The sequence below is a fragment of the Ctenopharyngodon idella genome, chromosome 3, assembly GCF_019924925.1.
Source record: "Ctenopharyngodon idella isolate HZGC_01 chromosome 3, HZGC01, whole genome shotgun sequence".
In the NCBI taxonomy this organism is placed as follows: domain Eukaryota; kingdom Metazoa; phylum Chordata; class Actinopteri; order Cypriniformes; family Xenocyprididae; genus Ctenopharyngodon; species Ctenopharyngodon idella.
In genome coordinates, this window is record NC_067222.1 from 40,414,440 (window position 1) to 40,431,988 (window position 17,549).

General features: G+C 38.1%; 1 protein-coding gene across 3 annotated transcripts; it reads right to left on the reverse strand.

Moving 5' to 3' along the window:
• Positions 1 to 4,163: 4,163 nt before the first annotated feature.
• colgalt1a (collagen beta(1-O)galactosyltransferase 1a) lies at positions 4,164 to 16,926 on the reverse strand. Of its 3 annotated transcripts, none has more exons than XM_051886118.1 (13): positions 15,503 to 15,651; positions 13,527 to 15,340; positions 12,211 to 12,321; positions 11,998 to 12,115; positions 11,149 to 11,283; positions 10,855 to 11,059; positions 10,370 to 10,489; positions 10,058 to 10,134; positions 9,856 to 9,962; positions 9,637 to 9,769; positions 9,067 to 9,194; positions 8,757 to 8,963; positions 4,164 to 6,708 (listed from the first exon to the last, which is right to left on the reverse strand). In XM_051886118.1, the coding sequence occupies exons 2-13, from the start codon at positions 13,529 to 13,531 to the stop codon at positions 6,441 to 6,443; spliced, it is 1,614 nt and encodes a 537-aa protein (XP_051742078.1). In that variant the 5' UTR covers positions 13,532 to 15,340; positions 15,503 to 15,651; the 3' UTR covers positions 4,164 to 6,440. The 3 variants fall into 3 exon arrangements, with proteins under 3 accessions (XP_051742078.1, XP_051742077.1, XP_051742076.1); XM_051886117.1 differs by having other exon boundaries at positions 13,527 to 15,343; positions 15,503 to 15,638; XM_051886116.1 differs by lacking the exon at positions 13,527 to 15,340 and having other exon boundaries at positions 15,503 to 16,926.
• Positions 16,927 to 17,549: the final 623 nt, after the last annotated feature.

The following is a 17,549-nucleotide window of genomic DNA, read 5'->3' on the forward strand; positions in this document are numbered from 1 at the left end:
TCCATCGCCCCAAAGTCAATGGGTTTCTTGAATGGGATTTTGGTTAAATGGCTGAAATGAGCTCTGTGGTGAAACGCAAGCTCAAGACAGTTTCACGTTTTATTCTACAACATAAAATGCATCAGTATTACCCCACTTGTGATTTTTTTAAGCTGTTATGTGTCTTGAAAAGGGCGGTTGCTGACAAGTGGTTAAATGGGACTACACAGGCAGTCTGGGACATTAAACGTCATCACTCTGAGAAGGTAAGCTCAGTCTGCTTTTACAGCCTCATTATGCTCATAATTGTACTCTTATAAACTATTCTAACTCAAACATGCTGGGAAAATGTTTTTAGATAAAAACTGAAAGAGTTGTCGGAAGCTTATTGATGGTGACGTTGAAGTCGAGCGACCGTGGTGTAGTACGTTTATAGCCTACCTTTAGCTTTTTACTTCTGGCGACTGCATTTAGGCTTCAGACTTCATAAAAGTCATAAAAGTTATCTGAAACATGCAAGTGTCATAACCCTTTGTTAAGCACAGAGCTTATTTTTTGCGATTTTCCAAAAGTCTATGGGAAAAATGCATAGGCTTTCGATCGAGGGAACGGGTTGGCCTACAAAGTGACGTCATACCTGCACCACTCTATAGAATAACACAAGACGTGTCACTCATTTTGTTTTGAATGGGAGAAAGTGCAACACGCAATATGGCGGAATAAGTCCCGCCTTCTAAATAAGAGCCAATCGCCGACTGGTAAAGTCATCGCGTCACTGCAGCGGCCGTTAGATGCAAGTACGGGTCTCTGCAGGACATTAATGATTGATGGGCGAGGCCATAAACAGAGGGGCTTTTTTGAGAGCGTTACCTGATTTGCCCACGTCAGAGTGTTGGTAGGGTTTAGGGGTTGGGTCGGGTGAAGGGGATCATTTTCATTGCATGATATATAAACACCCACCAGTTTGAAAACCCCCACAAATACAGAAACACTCAGACCTCATTGGCCCTGTCCCAAATGGCACCCCAAACCCTCACGGTCTTCCTCTGAGTCCGCACTTTCACGATGTAATGACCCTTTGACTGCAGGGTAAAGTCCTCTGCATAGCTCACGGTCTTGCGGGCTCAGCAGAAGTGTGCATCGAGGGCGCATAGCAGCCGCAAAGGGGGCGCTCACGAGCACCCTTCTTTAAGCTTAAATGACAAATGGGACACCCTACGGTCTTGTGGACTTAACAGACACGTGCACGCAGCGGCCATTGTAAGTCCACAAGACCGAAAGTGCACATGAAGTGTGCCCTTTGGGACAGGGCCTTACTTGTTAGAAGCTCCAGTTTCTATAGAAACAGTCAGACGTGCGCCTCCGAAATGAGGCACAAGAGATGCGCATTAGCTTGATCTAGCCTAAAAAATACAGTTTTTTGTCATTATTCGAGCGTTTAGAAAAAAATGTATGAGACACTTGTTGTCAGATTTCATTGATTACAAATATGAAATTTAATGGAAAGCTTGGCAAACAACTTTGGAGAATTTGATGTTTCCCCATTCAGAGAGATAGGAGCTGCACTTGCATGCCCGAGAGGCGTTTCAAAGATGGCCGCCGAGTGAAATGACTTGTCTTAAAGGGACTTTGATATGGCACACTTAACTGGAAACACTTCAGGATTTTCGAAGTCGTCATCTGGTTGGTTGAATTCTACAGGATGTCCGGGAGATGTGTGTGTGTCGTGTTTTTTAACTGTCCGCCTAGAAACAAATGCTGTGATGCAAAACCCCCTAATGGAAGAAGAAAGCCATCGTGTTTACAACTGTGACAACAAGCACTTACCAGGATCAACTAAATGCTGTATTTTCAAAAGCATGTGAAGTTCGCGGCTCCATTGTTGCAGTAAACGTGCACAACGTTCTTAAATGAATAATTTATTAGATGCACGCTGGTCTGTTATTGTAGGGACATCGACTTTACATTTTCACACCCCTAAACAAGACGCAAAACAAAACGCACTGTGATTGGTTGCGTTACATGTCAGTCAAACGTCCTCTTAGGCGGTCCTTGGCCAATGAAAGCTGCAATAGAGTCCAGACCTTCTGCTGTCAGTCTGAAGGTCTGGCTACGCGAGACTAACATACATCGGCATGCAATACCCCCAACACTGATTATGCCATTAACCCTTGAAGTAGTAGTAAATGAGTAAATGCTAAATGCTTTACCATTCAGCCAATGAAATGCAACCTTACATCATTGCCCCCTATTGGCTGATGGTGGTTGAGACACAGGAAGATCCTGAAAATTCAGCTTTGATCACAGGAATAAATTACATTTTCAAATATATTCAAATAGAAAAAACTTATTTTAAATTGTAATAATATTTCAGAATATTACTGCAGCCTATTTTACTATATTTTTGGTCAAATAAATGTAGCCTTGCTGAGCACAAGAGACCTTTCAAAAACATTTAAAAAATCTTACAGATCCCAAACTTTTGAACGGTAGTATAATTTTTGGTTACACTTTAAGGTGTCTTTGTTACACTGTATTTATACATTTAAGTACGGGGTAATATTAAGTATCTACATGTACTTACTGTAGGGTTAGGATTAGGGTTTGGTTTAGGGTTAGTTGCATGCGGGGCTTGACATTAATACCCGCCAAATGCGGGTAGATTTCAGCTGTGGCAGCCATTCCCACTAGCCACTTTGGCGGGTTGAATTTAATTTCAGCTTACAGCCAAATGAAATGCCAAGATCGTCGTATCACAAAATTACAATTCAATTACAATTCTTTATCAATTAGGCCTACCTTGCTGTTAGTGAAGGCGGGATAGGCGGAATCGCGCTGAATGACACCCAACAAAAGCGCTGTCGCGCGCGCGATCAGATCTCCTTGCGCCTGAATAGTCAAATACACGCACACACAGATGTCAAAATGCCCATCGTGTGGAGAATCTCGCCTGAATACAGTCGGTTATGGCTTAAGTGGACGTAAGCAGGTGGGTAAAAACTGGATATGTGTCAGTATATTACGTCCATGCATTCAGCAGCCCAATTAAATACCTGTCTGCCATTAATGTTAATAAAACAACAAAAGATGTTAAATAAATGTATACATGTTAAATAAACCTATGTATCTGAAAAAAGATTAAATTTACTATTGTTTTTGTAATTTGCTAATTTGCTTCTTTGTTCTTTTATATAGCCTAACAAAAAAAACTTAGGAAATTTCTCATATGCTCATATTGCCCACCTACAGCTGATACACAATGTAGTCTTGATTTAGGTGGTCACTCTGCATTTGAAAGTTTGAAAGTGTTTTAAATCTTCTAAATCAAGTAAAATGACTCAAAATCAAGTAATTTAAGCATGCCAAAGTCAACTTTAATCATATAAAATGTAATTTCCCAACAGCAAAATTGTGGCTAGTGAAAATGCTGAGTGGCTAGCAACTTTGGAAAACACTAGCCACAGTGGCTGGTGAGCAAAAAAAGTTAATGTCAAGCCCTGATTGCGTGTAATCATGCATAATTCATAGTTATTACTATAGTAACTGCATGTATGTAACAATTACACTAAAATAAAGTGTTACCTAATTTTTTTTTTTCTGGAGTTTGCTCTGTATAGAACTCTACACTTACGTTTTTTTAAATTCAAAGTTAAAGTGTTTAGCGGCACAGTAAGTATTTTGGAGTACATTAAAAGTTCAATTTTAAGTCTCAATACAACATAATTCAGTTTTTCAAAGCATGCTTAAGTAACAGTTTAACTGATAAACACATTTTGTTTTGGTCTCTGTCAAAGCCATGCAACATCATAGTGTCATATTTTGTGAAATTCCCCATTTAATATGCTGCAAATGGTTTGTTTCCGATTCTGAATATTTTTAAATATCCTCTAAAGCGTTTAAGCTAATTTTACCCACCAATGAATTGGAATCTACACTCAAAGCAGTACACTCAGATGATCATCTATCTTCAGCATGCAGGAGAGTGGTTTGTGGGCCTGTGCCAGCATCATCATGTTTGTTTTGTGGCTTCGCAGCTGTCATATAATTAACCCTGAAAGATAGATATAGATGTTGATATGATGATGTTGAATTAAATGGTCATGTCATTCAGTATCTCTACAGAAATTAAATGCAGCAACAAATCTGCCAAAAATAAAGAGACATAATATTCCTTTCAATGAAAATGTTTTTAACCATTCTTTATATTTAAGGCACAGTTGGTGAAATACAAGTCACAGTTACATACATACTAATAGTATGACAGCGTGACTAAACAGCACGATCACAAAAAAAAAAAAAATCACATCAAGCACATTCGAAGCCTGCTAGGCTGTTCTGTGTCAAAAAAGCAAAGAAGTGAAACCAAATCTGGAATGTTGCTGTGTGGAATGTGTATAGACCTTTAATTTCTGTCCAGATGATATGACAGCAAAACCACACAGTGAGGCGTGTACGGTTGTTGGCTTTGATGATGGGAAGTAACAGCCTGAATTGCCACCAAAGGCGGTAATGGTATCAAGGTCTAAAAATAACAACATCCTTCATGTTAAAATAACATGCTTCATTCCTTAAAATAACAACATGCTTCGTGTGTCTTTTATTATTGTTAAATGACTATGTTTATGTCTGGAATGTGAACACTGCAAAACTAAATAAAAAGTTAAATGTGATTGTCATTATTTTTCAGACTAATTAAAAGGTGATTCTTTACAATAAGGTCCATTAGTTAACATTATTTAAAGCATTAACTAACAATGAGCAATACATTTGTTACAGTGTTTATGAATCTTTGTTAACACTAAAATCAACTGTTCATTGTTAAGTACATGCCAGCCCAAGTCTATTAAAGAGGACCTATTATGCTCTTTTACAAAGTCTTGATTTTGAGTTCTACTAGCATAGGTTTTCATGCTTGAATGTTCAAAAATCATTATTTTTCACATATTTTCCATTGTTGCAGCACTTCTCTTCCTAGTCTGTCAGTAACGCTCATTAGCCAAAAAACATTGCAAGTTCTGTTGTTACTTACATAGTTCAACAATTTGGTGTTTCTCGAAACCACAGTTCACAGGAACATTCGCAAACTGCTTTGCAAACTTGTGTGGTTGGTACGACAGATCTCGAGCTGTGGTTAGAAGAATAGTTTCTTGTTTTTATGACAGGTGGACTTAATAAATCGTTATCTTGAGCAAAATAAGTACAATGTATATCTTTTATTTTGAATATATACAAATGTCATTTACATATTTTAGTTATTTTTAATTTTGTTCATTTTAAGCACCGTTTTTGAAGAGCGCGCATGTGCTCTAGTACATAAGAACGAGCCTATGACTGAATCTGGAAATAAAGCAAAATAACTGAGAAAAATGAGAATCAGTCCTCAGATGCCATGTCCGTAATTTATAGCAGAAAATCTAGCATTAATTCGATCTCAAGCGGATTCATTTAAAGAAGTTATTACAGTGTTATTACAGTGTTTGGGCGGGAACCTGTGTGACATCACAAATTTGTGACAATACGGTTTCGGGAAACAGTTGTGACTAGCTAGTTGAATTCTTCAAAGATGCATCATACTATGGTATTTAAACAGTGAGTTATGTCGTTGTATGGGAAATGCACCCCTGTTTAGTTCCTGTCTCTTATGAAGCCCCTCCTTCTGAAAAGCACAATGTGCTCTGATTGGTCAGCTGGACCAGTGTGTTGTGATTGGTCAACTGGTTCAGCGTGTTTGGGAAATGTCACACCCCTAACCATAACCACGAGATTCAACACACTACTGATTAACTCAACCAGGCCTCACCCCTTTATTTTGCATACGCCTTGGGCGGGAATTATTTAAATGAGGAATATTGTGACGTGTTCGTTCCCAGAAGAAAACTCAAGACTACAATGGAGGCGTTTCAGTGATTTCAGAAACAGTGTGTGCACTGATATAGAGAGTATATCCCTATATTTTTGGCTTTGGAACTTTGAATACCTTTTTCATGCTCAAACAGCAACATTACACACAAAAGAAAGTTAAAAATGTAAATAAAAAACATGTCATCTTTAAATAATATTAACTGATGCAACTTTTGATTCTAATGTTGAAATTATCATTAACCAAGAATAATAAATGCTTTAGAAGACCTTTTTTTTTTTCATTGTTAAGCTAATCCAGTTAACTAATGTTAACAAATGGAACCTTACTATAATGTGTTACTGATTAAAATAATCATAAACTGTTTGTCAAACACCTGGGATCTTTATCGCAGGATGAACAGGTGTTGTGCTCATTAATAAGCACATTTAGTCCACTGTTACCAATTTGATAATCTACAAATGAAGGGATAAACATTAAGCTCGATTTCTTTGCTGGCAAACAACAAATAATAAAAACAAATCTCCTCTTCTGCTCACTCGTATTGTGCTTATAAGGTGGAACAGAAGCAAGTCCAGCGGTGTGTCCAAAACAATGTCTCTCATAGTTCGTCTCTGGCCGTCCTATCCAGAGGAGACTGGAGCACATCTGAGTTTTGGGCCTCTGTGCTGATCTCAGCCTGTTCCCGGGTCTTACCCGAGCGCTTCCTGTCCCAGTCTGTGCGCACTTTCTCATTGTCCCACACCGTGGAGGTTTCGGTGTCACTGATGTACCCAGGTTCGCCCGTGTAGTGTGTAGGGAACACAAGCAAGGGCTCCGCTGAGAATGCTTTCAGGTCCCTCGTCTCAAACTGCTCCATGTATTCCGATCTGAAGATGATGATATCAGATGTGAAGATGAAGACCGAGATGTTATATTAGACAAAAGCAAAACATATAACAATAAAGAAAAAATGTGTGTGGTGTTTGCTTGTACAAAAATCAGAATAGTTGTTTAGTATGCTGCTATATGTACGCTAGAGCATTGCTAGGATGTTCTGGGGATGCCATGCAGTAGTAGGTAGGGTGATTTCCAAGGTAATGTAATGTAATTGCTGATACTAGTATGTGTCATTTTTCATATCTGTGATTTAAAGCTGATGGTGTTTCTGATCAAAAGAGATCCCGGGATGATAGAACTTCACTAACCAGGATAGAGGGAGTTAGATCAATCAGAAATTGATGTAATGAAAAGGCAAGGATTTCGTCGGTGAGAGAATATCACTGATCAACTGAATGATATTTGGTCTCAATGTAGCTATATACGTGACAGAATTAGGCTTTAGTTGTGTAGAACTGTGCAGAAACTCATGAATGATGCTCTTATTTAGTTGTGTATCACCATTTAGTGATGTCATTGTATGTTGCGGGAAAACAGAAGTTGTACGGTCAGTGTCTGTCACAGCACCCTTTAATTAGGGGCCAAGCACCAAAGGTGCATAGGCTCCTTTTGTAATCGTTAGTGTTCTTATTCTTCTTCCTTTTTGGAAATCTATGGCAGCCAATAGAACCGCTTTGGGAAAAGTTATGAAATTTGGCACACAAATGGAGAACAGTTTGAAAATGAACAGTTTTAAAGTCTCTAACTCAATCCCTCTAGCGCCACCAGCTGTCCAAATCTGCACTTATGTTTATGCTAACGGTTTAGCCAAAAATCAAAACTAGTCTCTTTAGATTCAGCGCAGCATGCCGAGTCGAACAATACCCGATTTTCCCATATCGGCCATTTTGAATTTTGTCGTAAAATGTCATATTTTACGGACACATTGGCATATCGGTACGGAACTTGGTACGAAACCCTGATGGTACTCAAAAAGTTTCGGGGCAGCGCCACCTTGTGGTCTAAAATGATAATGCAATTTAAAAAAATTCTAATAACTTTTGATTAGTTTTACCTATTGTAATGAAACTGGTAACTGGTCTTAATTGATTCTTTAGATCATGCTGAGAACATATAGCAAATTTGCCATAGTCAGCCAAACTTCCAGTCTGCTATTTTGATTTTCTTTAAAAATCAACTTTTTCAAACTCCTAGACCACTTGTCTGATTTTCACCAAATTCGAGTCAGAACATGCTGGCAAAATGTATGTATTTCTTGTCAATAGACCAAACCGTTTACGTATACCACATCAACAAAGTTGATGGCAAAATGCCAAAGACTCTGAGGCTGTATCTCTGCAGTGCTTTGACATATTGACACCATATTTTACATGTGTCATTATCACCTTACTCTGGCCATACCACATCAAATAAAACACGCTGATTCATAACACTCCGAAGCTTCCTGAAGCAGTGTTTTGAAATCGGCCATCACTATATAAGTATATTTAGGTGGATCCCAATTCGCATACTTATGCACTATTCTATGACGTTTTTAAGTATAAACAGTGCAAGTAGTGCATTCACACAGAAAATTACAAAAAGAAAAAGTGCACTTTAAACACCCGTAAGATGCACTGAATTAACAGACACTTCATGCACTCAACTGTCGCAGCTTTAATTACATTGTGGAGGGGGAGGGGCATCAGACTCTGATGTTGAATGACAAAATAAACTTATAAAATTCATACACTACGTGGATGAGTACATGAGTGCATAAGTGCATAGCGTATAATGCGCCATTTGGGACGCAACTTTTGTTTTTTGGATCTGGCAATTATTAATTTACAAGTTAAGCACTGGTTTTAGTGTTCTGTGCGTTTAACTGACTGACATCAATTACATTATAAAACTCATTTTAGACTATTAACAGCAGGACTTTGATAAAATAGTATACTGCAACTTATATTCTAGAAGATAATCTAGGAGCTAGAACTATAAGCAATGTTATTAGCATATATGAGATGAGTGGAGGATGTCCTCCATTTGTAGTACTTACACAGGATGCTTATTAAACATTACTGGAAGGAATTCGTCCACAGGCAACATTTTACTGAGTGGTTCTGCTTTGAGGAGCTTTTTGGCTCCTTGCAATGACATCATGTAACCCAAGGTCCAGTAGGAATAGTCCGCCTCCACCAGGTTGCGAATGTTTGGTACTGCTTTTTCAGGCCGGTCCACTTGCATCCTCTTCCTCCCAATATAACTGCAAGGGTTCAACATACAATAACCACCATGAACAATCTCCCTTCAATACATGAACCAAAAAGTGAGTGCAGTCAATGAAAGTAGACAAATGTGACACTCACATGAGGTCCCAATCCAGACCCTTACTCTCGACCTCATGCATTAAATTCTGCAGGCGTCGCTTGAAGAAAATCTCAAACCGCAAATCATCTTCAAGCACTAGCGATGTCTTCAGGCCTCTGTCTTCAATCTAGCACACAGTAGCACAGCACATAAACATCAAAGCTGTCTATCTATTCTAGATTATCACCACAAGCCTCTTCCAAAATGTAGGTAGCAACATTATGTTGCCCTGTGAGAAACCTTGTTCATAGCCAAACAACTGCAGCGCAACTGTTTTCAACATTGATAACAATCAGAAATGTTTCTTGAACATCAAATCAGCATATCAGAATGATTTCTGAAGGATCATGTGACACTGAAAACTGGAGTAATGATGCTGAAAATTCAGCTTCAACATCACAGGAATAAATTACATTTTAAATAAAAATATTCAAATAGAAAACAGAAGTTTGAAATTGTAATTTACCGTATTTTTTGATCAAATAATTGCAGCCTTGGTGAGCATAAGAGACAGCTAGGCGGCTCACTAGATTTTGGAACATAACTACAAACTGGGATGTGTGCCAGACCTCTTTCCAGATGTTGTAGTGGGACAGGAAACAGCCCAGCTCTCCTTTTGTAAGAGGTCTGCCGTGGTACGGGTCACTGTAGCCGGGAAGCATGTGGATTCCCATAGATTGGATCTCACTCACGTTCATAGCTCTGGTGTAAAAGGAGAGGCTGTGAGCAAATGTTTTGAAATTAAAATTAATGCTGCATTTGTTTGAAGGTAACAGAAGTGAACTTACTTGCCATCCACAGCAGCGAAAATCTTGCAGTCGATCTCTTGCTCTCTCAAAGCCCTCAGCATGCGCTCACGACGGTCATCCCGCCGCTTCAGGTTGATCATAAACACCTTTTAAAACACATAAAATCATTCAATAAATACAACCTCACCAAAAAAAAAACATTTATTTGCTAAAATGGACCCACACATCAAAGCCCAGTTACCTCATCAAAGCCCATTTTGTCAGGTTTTTTGACAGGTTTGGGCAAGTATCTGGAGGGCTCAACTGGAGGGTTTCGCACTGTAAATGAAAAGAAGTGGGGTAACAGTTTATTTCGATAGTCCACCTTAGACATTCTTCTAACTATAATTTTGCAACTACATGTCAGCTACTAGTCATTTAGAGTATTAATACACTGTCTGTCTGCTTAATATCTGCTAACACTTTATTTTGATCCTCTCCAACAGACATTCTACTGATTATAAGTAATAAAACATAAGCAGACCTTTTTCTTCTTTGTACATCTGAAACATACCATTGACCTCAATCACAGTATGAATGAAGCTGTCTGCCTCGTCTTGCAAAGTGCTGTGGGCACGAAGAGGCACTGGGAGATACCCGTAAGTTTCCTTGTTACAAACAAACATTTGAACCTCTGCAAAACCACAGAGAATGCAAATCAAAGTGTGAAATAATATGCACAATATGCTCTTAAAGGAATAGTTCACACAGAAATTAAAAGTCTGTCATCATTTACTCGCCCTCATGTTGTTCCAAACCTGTATGACTTTCTTCTGTGGAAAAAAACAAAATGTCTGTTTTTTCCATACATAGAAAGTCACTGTGATCCGATGTTTTGTACCCCACTAACTTTCATTGTGAACATTCTTCAAAATATCTTATTTTGTGATCCACAAAAGAAAGACAGTCATACAGGTTTAGAACACCATGAGGGAAAGTAACTTATTTTAATTTTTTGCAAGAATTATGGGTATCAGTGTTATCTGTTGAGGCACACACCTGCCATGCGGGCTGAAAAAGCGAAGACTATAATGTCGTCAAAGGCCCAGGTGTAGTCTGGATGCGGCGGGTGAAAAGCCAGAAGTCTGGAAGCTTCTTTCCGCAGGTCCACCAGGAAAGTCGAGTGCACCATGGGAACGGTAAAGCAACCCCTACGCACTTGCTTACGCATGGGGATGTAGGCAGGAGTTCGTTTATAGTAGCCCTAGTGTAGTTGGACGAAATATATATACACTATTTTTTTCATATTCCTGAAGAGTGTTATGAAGCAGTACATACATACATTCACTGTACCTGGGATGACATTCCACACCAGAAGTTTGAGTAGGCAGCACGAGACTCCATCATCGGTGCCACGATTGTCTTGTTCTCCTTTATTAGTTTCCATAAAACATCTCGGTTGATCAGAAGATTATCACAATCAATCATCTGAAAGATTAAAATCAACAATACGTTTTCATGCATGCATGATCAGGCTGCCTGCAAAAACAAAATTTGCTCAAGATAATCACCAAAAACTTGATCTTGAAGTAAAATCAAGTACAATCATGACTCTAAGCAATCTTTCTGATTGTGCCCGCTTTGCAGCTTTGTGCCTAGATGAACAAACACGTTCAAACAAGACATTTAAGGGATAAAGTACAGTATGTACATATCACTTATTACACAGATTTTCACAACAAAAACATGAAATATTGGTTTGAGAAGAAACTGCAACCTGGTTATTGTCTTATACTCCATTACGGTGTATAAAATAATCATTCTAGCAACAAGACAAACACTTCAACAATATTACCACAGGTCTACTATTAACACCGATCATTTTACAGTAAATACAGTCGAGAACTGAGGCACAAGATGGTACCAGCTGTGTTTGAATGTGATACGAGAGACATGAAAGAAATGCTGGCCTCAAATACTCTACTGAGTGGCCATTATACAGCGCTGCTGGAATGACTGACTTCAGAGTGTCACGACTGACCAATCAGAATAAAAACACTAATTATTGAGAGTCTCCTTGGAAGTTGCTTGAAAGGAAAACACACATTTTTATGAATTACACCAAAAGCCATAAGTCTCTATTTACCAACTCAGAGATTCATAGTCCTAACTAAGAGAATGGAGAGCATGTAGCAATCTCACCATGAGATAGTCTGCCCACATCTCTCGTGCAGACTCGAGCGCTGCCTGCCGCAGTCTCATGACATAAGCGTAGCGCTCATTCGTCCACTCCTTTGGTCCTTCCTCATTATGATATTCTCTGAGTAGGTAAGAGAAATGCAAGGAAATGCAGTACAAGGGAATGCAAAAAATGAACCCGTTCCATGAAATCACAGGTGAAGAAACATGGCAAACCTTGGTTCCTCCTTTGGCCTCCACTCCACATAATGGTAGAGTTTCTGTACATTGATGAGCCAGTCTCGCAGTAGGTATGTTGTGTTGTCAATATTGTGGTCGGTTGCTACCCTGTCAGTATTGAAATAGAAACATAGAGACGGTGCTTATTATGTTCACTTTACTTTCAACTATATCTGGTGAAAACTAAAGATTACACGAGTTAACCACAAGCTTATGGTTACCCGCACTAATATAATCACACCATATTTTAAGATTAGTTCACTTCAGAATTAAAATTATCATTCCAGGATTTTTCTCCATATAATGGACTTCAGTGGTTACCAACGGGTTGAAGGTCCAAATGACAGTTTAAATGCAGCTTCAAAGGGCTCTACACGATCTCAGACGAGGAATAAGGGTCTTATCTAGTGAAACGATCGGCCATTTTCTAAAAAAAAACAACAACAAAAAAAACTTTTTAACCACAAATGTTCATCTTGCACTGTTCTGCGATGCGCCACACATTACATAATCATGTTGGAAAGGTCACGTGTGACGTAGGTGGAAGTACCGAGCAAGTGTTGACAAAGTGAACCTGCAAAGACTAAGTCAAACGCCCTTTACAAAAAAAAGGGTAAAACAATGATGTCAGACGATTTTGAAGTTGGAGGAGAAAATTTTTCACCCTACCGCAGTACTTCCGCCAGGTCACGCGTGACCTTTCCAATGTGATTACATAATGCGAGGAGCATCGCAGAGCTAGTGCAAGATGAGCATTTGTATTTAAAAAGTTTTATTTTATTTTTTTAGAAAATGACCGATCGTTTCACTAGATAAACCTTTATTCCTCGTCTGGGATCGTGTAGAGCCCTTTGAAGCTGCACTGAAACTGAAATTTGGACCTTCAACCTGTTGGTAGCCGTTGAAGTCCGCTATATGGAGAAAAATCCTGGAATATTTTCCTCAAAAAATTTAAATTTCTTTTCAACTGAAGAAAGAAAGACATAAACATCTTGGATGACATTGGGGTGAGTAAATCATCAGGAAATTTTAATTCTGAAGTGAACTAATCCTTTAAGAAGATCTTTTAGTGCATACGGTTGTTTAGACCAGAAACAGGGAAAACAAATGAAGAAGCACAAAAGCTCTAAATTAAACCTTACTTCCTTACAGCAGAACTAGACTAAAAGGGTTGCAGAACATGAGAAGTGAAACTGCAAAGCTATCTGGTGATCACAGAGGCACAGGAGCAGAGATAAAGTAAACAGATGAGCTAGACCATGCATTCTACTTTTCACTGGCTCTGTCTTGGTAAGAAATGAGATTCTCATTACAACATGACTTCACCAGTCCAGATGCGTCTCCTGCAGCAGAGCGCAGCTGTGAGGCCTAAGAGTCTACAAATCCAAACGGAGTTTGGATGCCACACGAACCTGTGAGAACACAACTCTGGCCAACAACTGTTACTACAGTACAGACAGATTCAGGACAGGAATTCAAGCCAGGTCTACTTTTTGACCCAACACAATATTGGAAGGCTTCCCAATATAGGCCTTTTCCGGTATTAATTATGATAAGGTTGCTGGCTGGCTTTCAAACTTTTTTATTAACAGAAACTAGGAGTATGTATATTAAATTAATTAACAATGATTCATGTTGTGACTTCAAAAGTTTCAAGAACTGCGTGTTCTTCAATTACAACAACCGTTATTGAGGGGGGGAATACATATTTTTATTTTATTATTTTTATTATATTAAATAAGAAATACATTTCATTTACATTTGCATTACACTTGCATTTTATGCATATTTAAGCATTTTAATTTAGAGTTTGATTATGCTAATATATTAAAAATAATTTATTAATTTTAAATACATTTTAGTCATCTTGAGGCCCCCTAGTCGAGAAACTGCAATATGGTAACGCATTACTTTTGAAAGTAACTTTCCCCAACACTGTTTATGAACATTAATTTCCCCTTCAGTGCAGACATGAAACTGTGCAGTTGTGTCTACCCTAAAAAGCTATTTCCAATTAATCTAATCTTAAACTATTATTTTCGTTGGTGTAACTTACTGTAGTAAGGTGAATTCAGTCATATTAAATTATGTTTTTCCACATGAGTGAAGCCAATTCATTTGAATGGACTTAATTACCACAAAGCAAATATACAGTAAAGTCTTTTGGGCCTTTTGTTCATACAGTACACATAAAAGAGAGTAAATGGAGCAAGTTAGAGGAGGAAAATGGGATCACCAAATAACACAAGCTAGACTCAATCCATCAGCGTGTTGGAGCATGTACACTAACCTCTAGACCACAGCTCCAGCACCTGACAGCTTTTTATTAAGAAAATAGCTTAATCCACATGTTGTTTGCAAAACTTTTAATAGACCCGTATGCTACCACATAAAAACACACATTTACATACAGATAACACATAAATCAATATAACGTCCCCTTGGAATTAATAGTTATTCACATATTCTTATTCTGTGACAACTTATTTACATAATGTGATGTTTTTGGTAATGTTTAGTACAAGAAGGGACTTTTTATTTAGAAAACAAAATGGTTCTATGTATAAAGTCCGATGGAATGCAAAAACTTTGAAGCTCAATAATTCAAAACTGCTCAGAATGAAGACAACCTTCCAAGGGGACGATAATAATGAAATAATAATAATAATAATAATAATAATAATGATAATAATAATGAGCTAATCATTGTCCATCTGACTGTACATTATTATTCCACTAACATGGTTACTTACTAGTTTGATCAATCAGAATTAAGTATTCCAGACGTGTAATAATGTAATTGTTTTAATACAGTGATTAATAGCATTTCTAAGCTACTCTTCTACATTGTTCAATCAGCCTGCTTCTGCAGAGCACCATAAGAAGCTAAACTGGCTTTATTACATTGCCATTATATGGGAATTCAATCATTTAGAGCAAAACTACGGCGCTCAGAGCGTTCTTGGTAACTGATACCTTTGCAACAAAGTTCTTCATTCACTGGTTAGGACAATAACAACTTTACGGGATAAATTCAACCTTGGTTAGGATGAGTGGGACACAATGGATCTAGAGAAACCCCTCCCATCTTTTTTTTTCTTCCAGTTTGCCCCTCCATAGCATTGAGCTGCTGGCAGACAGATGTTCACAGACATCAAAATTAAGAAGAACTATTAACACACAGGCATGTGTTCAGAGATTCTAAAATTATGAATCATCAGAACAGTCAGCGAGCAGCTCCACTCCGTTACACACACACACACACACACACACACACACACACACTTACCAGAGCGCGATTCGATCTTTGGGGTAATTGAGGCGATCAATAGTTCCGAGGAAATGCGGCAGAGAGTGCTGGGCGTTACGGCAGATGAGAGTGATCATTACTCGAGGAGCTAATATAGGAGACTCCGGGCTCCACCGCTCTTCATGGAAATATCCTTGAGCTGGTCCAGTATTCATCAGACAGGACAACAGCACAGACACGAACAACACGAACCAGAGCATTGTACAGCACAGACTCTTTACAAACAGACATACGATCTCTTACAGCTAAACCAGAGTTACACCCAGTTCATGAGGAGGCAGAAAGTTAAAAAGGGGTAACTTTAGTTTAAATAATTCCGCCGACTAAAATCAGTCTGCATTGACAACACTGCAGTTGTAAGACGAGCGAGTTAAAGGGGATGTTACGCTGACGTTTAAAGGGGAGGGACCCATTTAATATTCTGGTGAATCTGCAAACAGAGCACAACTGAGCAACACTTTATAATAACTTAATAAGCCATTATCTATCTTCATAACAAATTAGTTGTCTTTGTACATTCTATTATGAATGTTAAATACTTAAGGAACGTTTCCAGGTATTTGATCATCCATTAAAGGGTTAGTTCACCCAAAAATGAAAGTAATGTCATTAATTACTCACCCTCATGCCGTTCCACACCCGTAAAACCTTTGTTAATCTTCGGAACACAAATTAAGATATTTTTGTTGAAATCTGATGGCTCAGTGAGACCTCCATAGCCAGCAATGACATTTCCTCTCTCAAGATCCATTAATGTACTAAAAACATATTTAAATCAGTTCATGTGAGTACAGTGGTTCAATATTAATATTATAAAGCGACGAGAATATTTTTGGTGCGCCAAAAAAACGAAATAACGACTTATATAGTGATGGCCAATTTTAAAAACACTGCTTCAGGAAGCTTCGGAGCGTTATGAATCAGCATATTCCAAAGATGAACGAAGGTCTTAGGGGTGTGGAACGCAATGAGGGTGAGTAATAAATGACAGATTTTTCATTTTTGGGTGAACTAACCCTTTAAATCAATTTCTGTGTCATTAGCAATATGGTACCGGTTTCAGGAATATATGTCAAATTATAAAATGTTGGCAGTATGGTACCTATTTCTACGGAGCCCTTAATGGGACATAGTGGTGGAAAAAAAAACATGGGATGGGAGAAAAATATATATTTCAATGCTTTTGCAAATGTTTTGAGTTTTACTTTTACACTCACTTGAGAAACTATGCGTTCGCTCGCAAAACTTTTGTGTTGTTTCTCAGGAGAACGCAAAACATTTGTAAGATATTTTGCAACTTTTGCATTCCCTCACAAATATATTTGCGTTTGATCCCTCTCTTTTGCATTCTCGCAAGGATATTTGCGTTCAAACGCAAAACCTTCGTGTTCCCTCGAAATTTTTTTGTGAGCGAACACAAAGTTTTGTTCTTTCTCAGGAGAATGCAAACATTTTGAGAGCGAACAAAGTTTCTCAGAGAAACGCAAAACATTTGCAAGATGTTTTGCAACATTTGAAAACTTTTGCTTTCTCTAGCAAAGATATTGCGTGCACTCGCAAAACTTTCACATTCACTAGCAAAACTTTTGCATTCTCTCGCAAAGATATGCGTTCATTCGCAAAATTTTGCGTTCTCTCACAAAGATATTTGCAAAGTTTCTCGGGGAAATGCAAAACATTTCCAAGAGGACGCAAAAGCCTTGACATAATTTTTCCTCCAATCTTATATATTTTTTTCCTTCGCCATGTCCCTTTAGGGGCTCCGTACTGTCCTAAACCACTGCCAGAGGGAAATTAAACAGGAAGTGTTTGTCTGAAATTACAACAGGTTTTGCGAGAGAATGCAAAAGTTTGTCAAATAATGATGTTACCCATTACTGCAAATATAGTTAACATTGTAACGGTCTTCAACAATGAAAGAAAATATTTGCCATTTTTTACATTCAGCTATTTTATATATAACCAGCTTTTATATTTTCAGTCTTCATTTTAATTTTAGTTAAAGTTTTAGTAATTTTATTTGTCT

Coding starts and splice junctions, on each gene's coding strand:
- colgalt1a (XM_051886116.1), bottom strand. CDS start 15,723: ATGCTCTGGTTCGTGTTGTTCGTGTCTGTGCTGTTGTCCTGTCTGATG. Junction 9,195..9,636: donor ACTACAACATCTGGAAAGAG/GTCTGGCACACA, acceptor ACTGTGTGCTAG/ATTGAAGACAGAGGCCTGAA. Junction 8,964..9,066: donor GGTCTGGATTGGGACCTCAT/GTGAGTGTCACA, acceptor GAACCCTTGCAG/TTATATTGGGAGGAAGAGGA.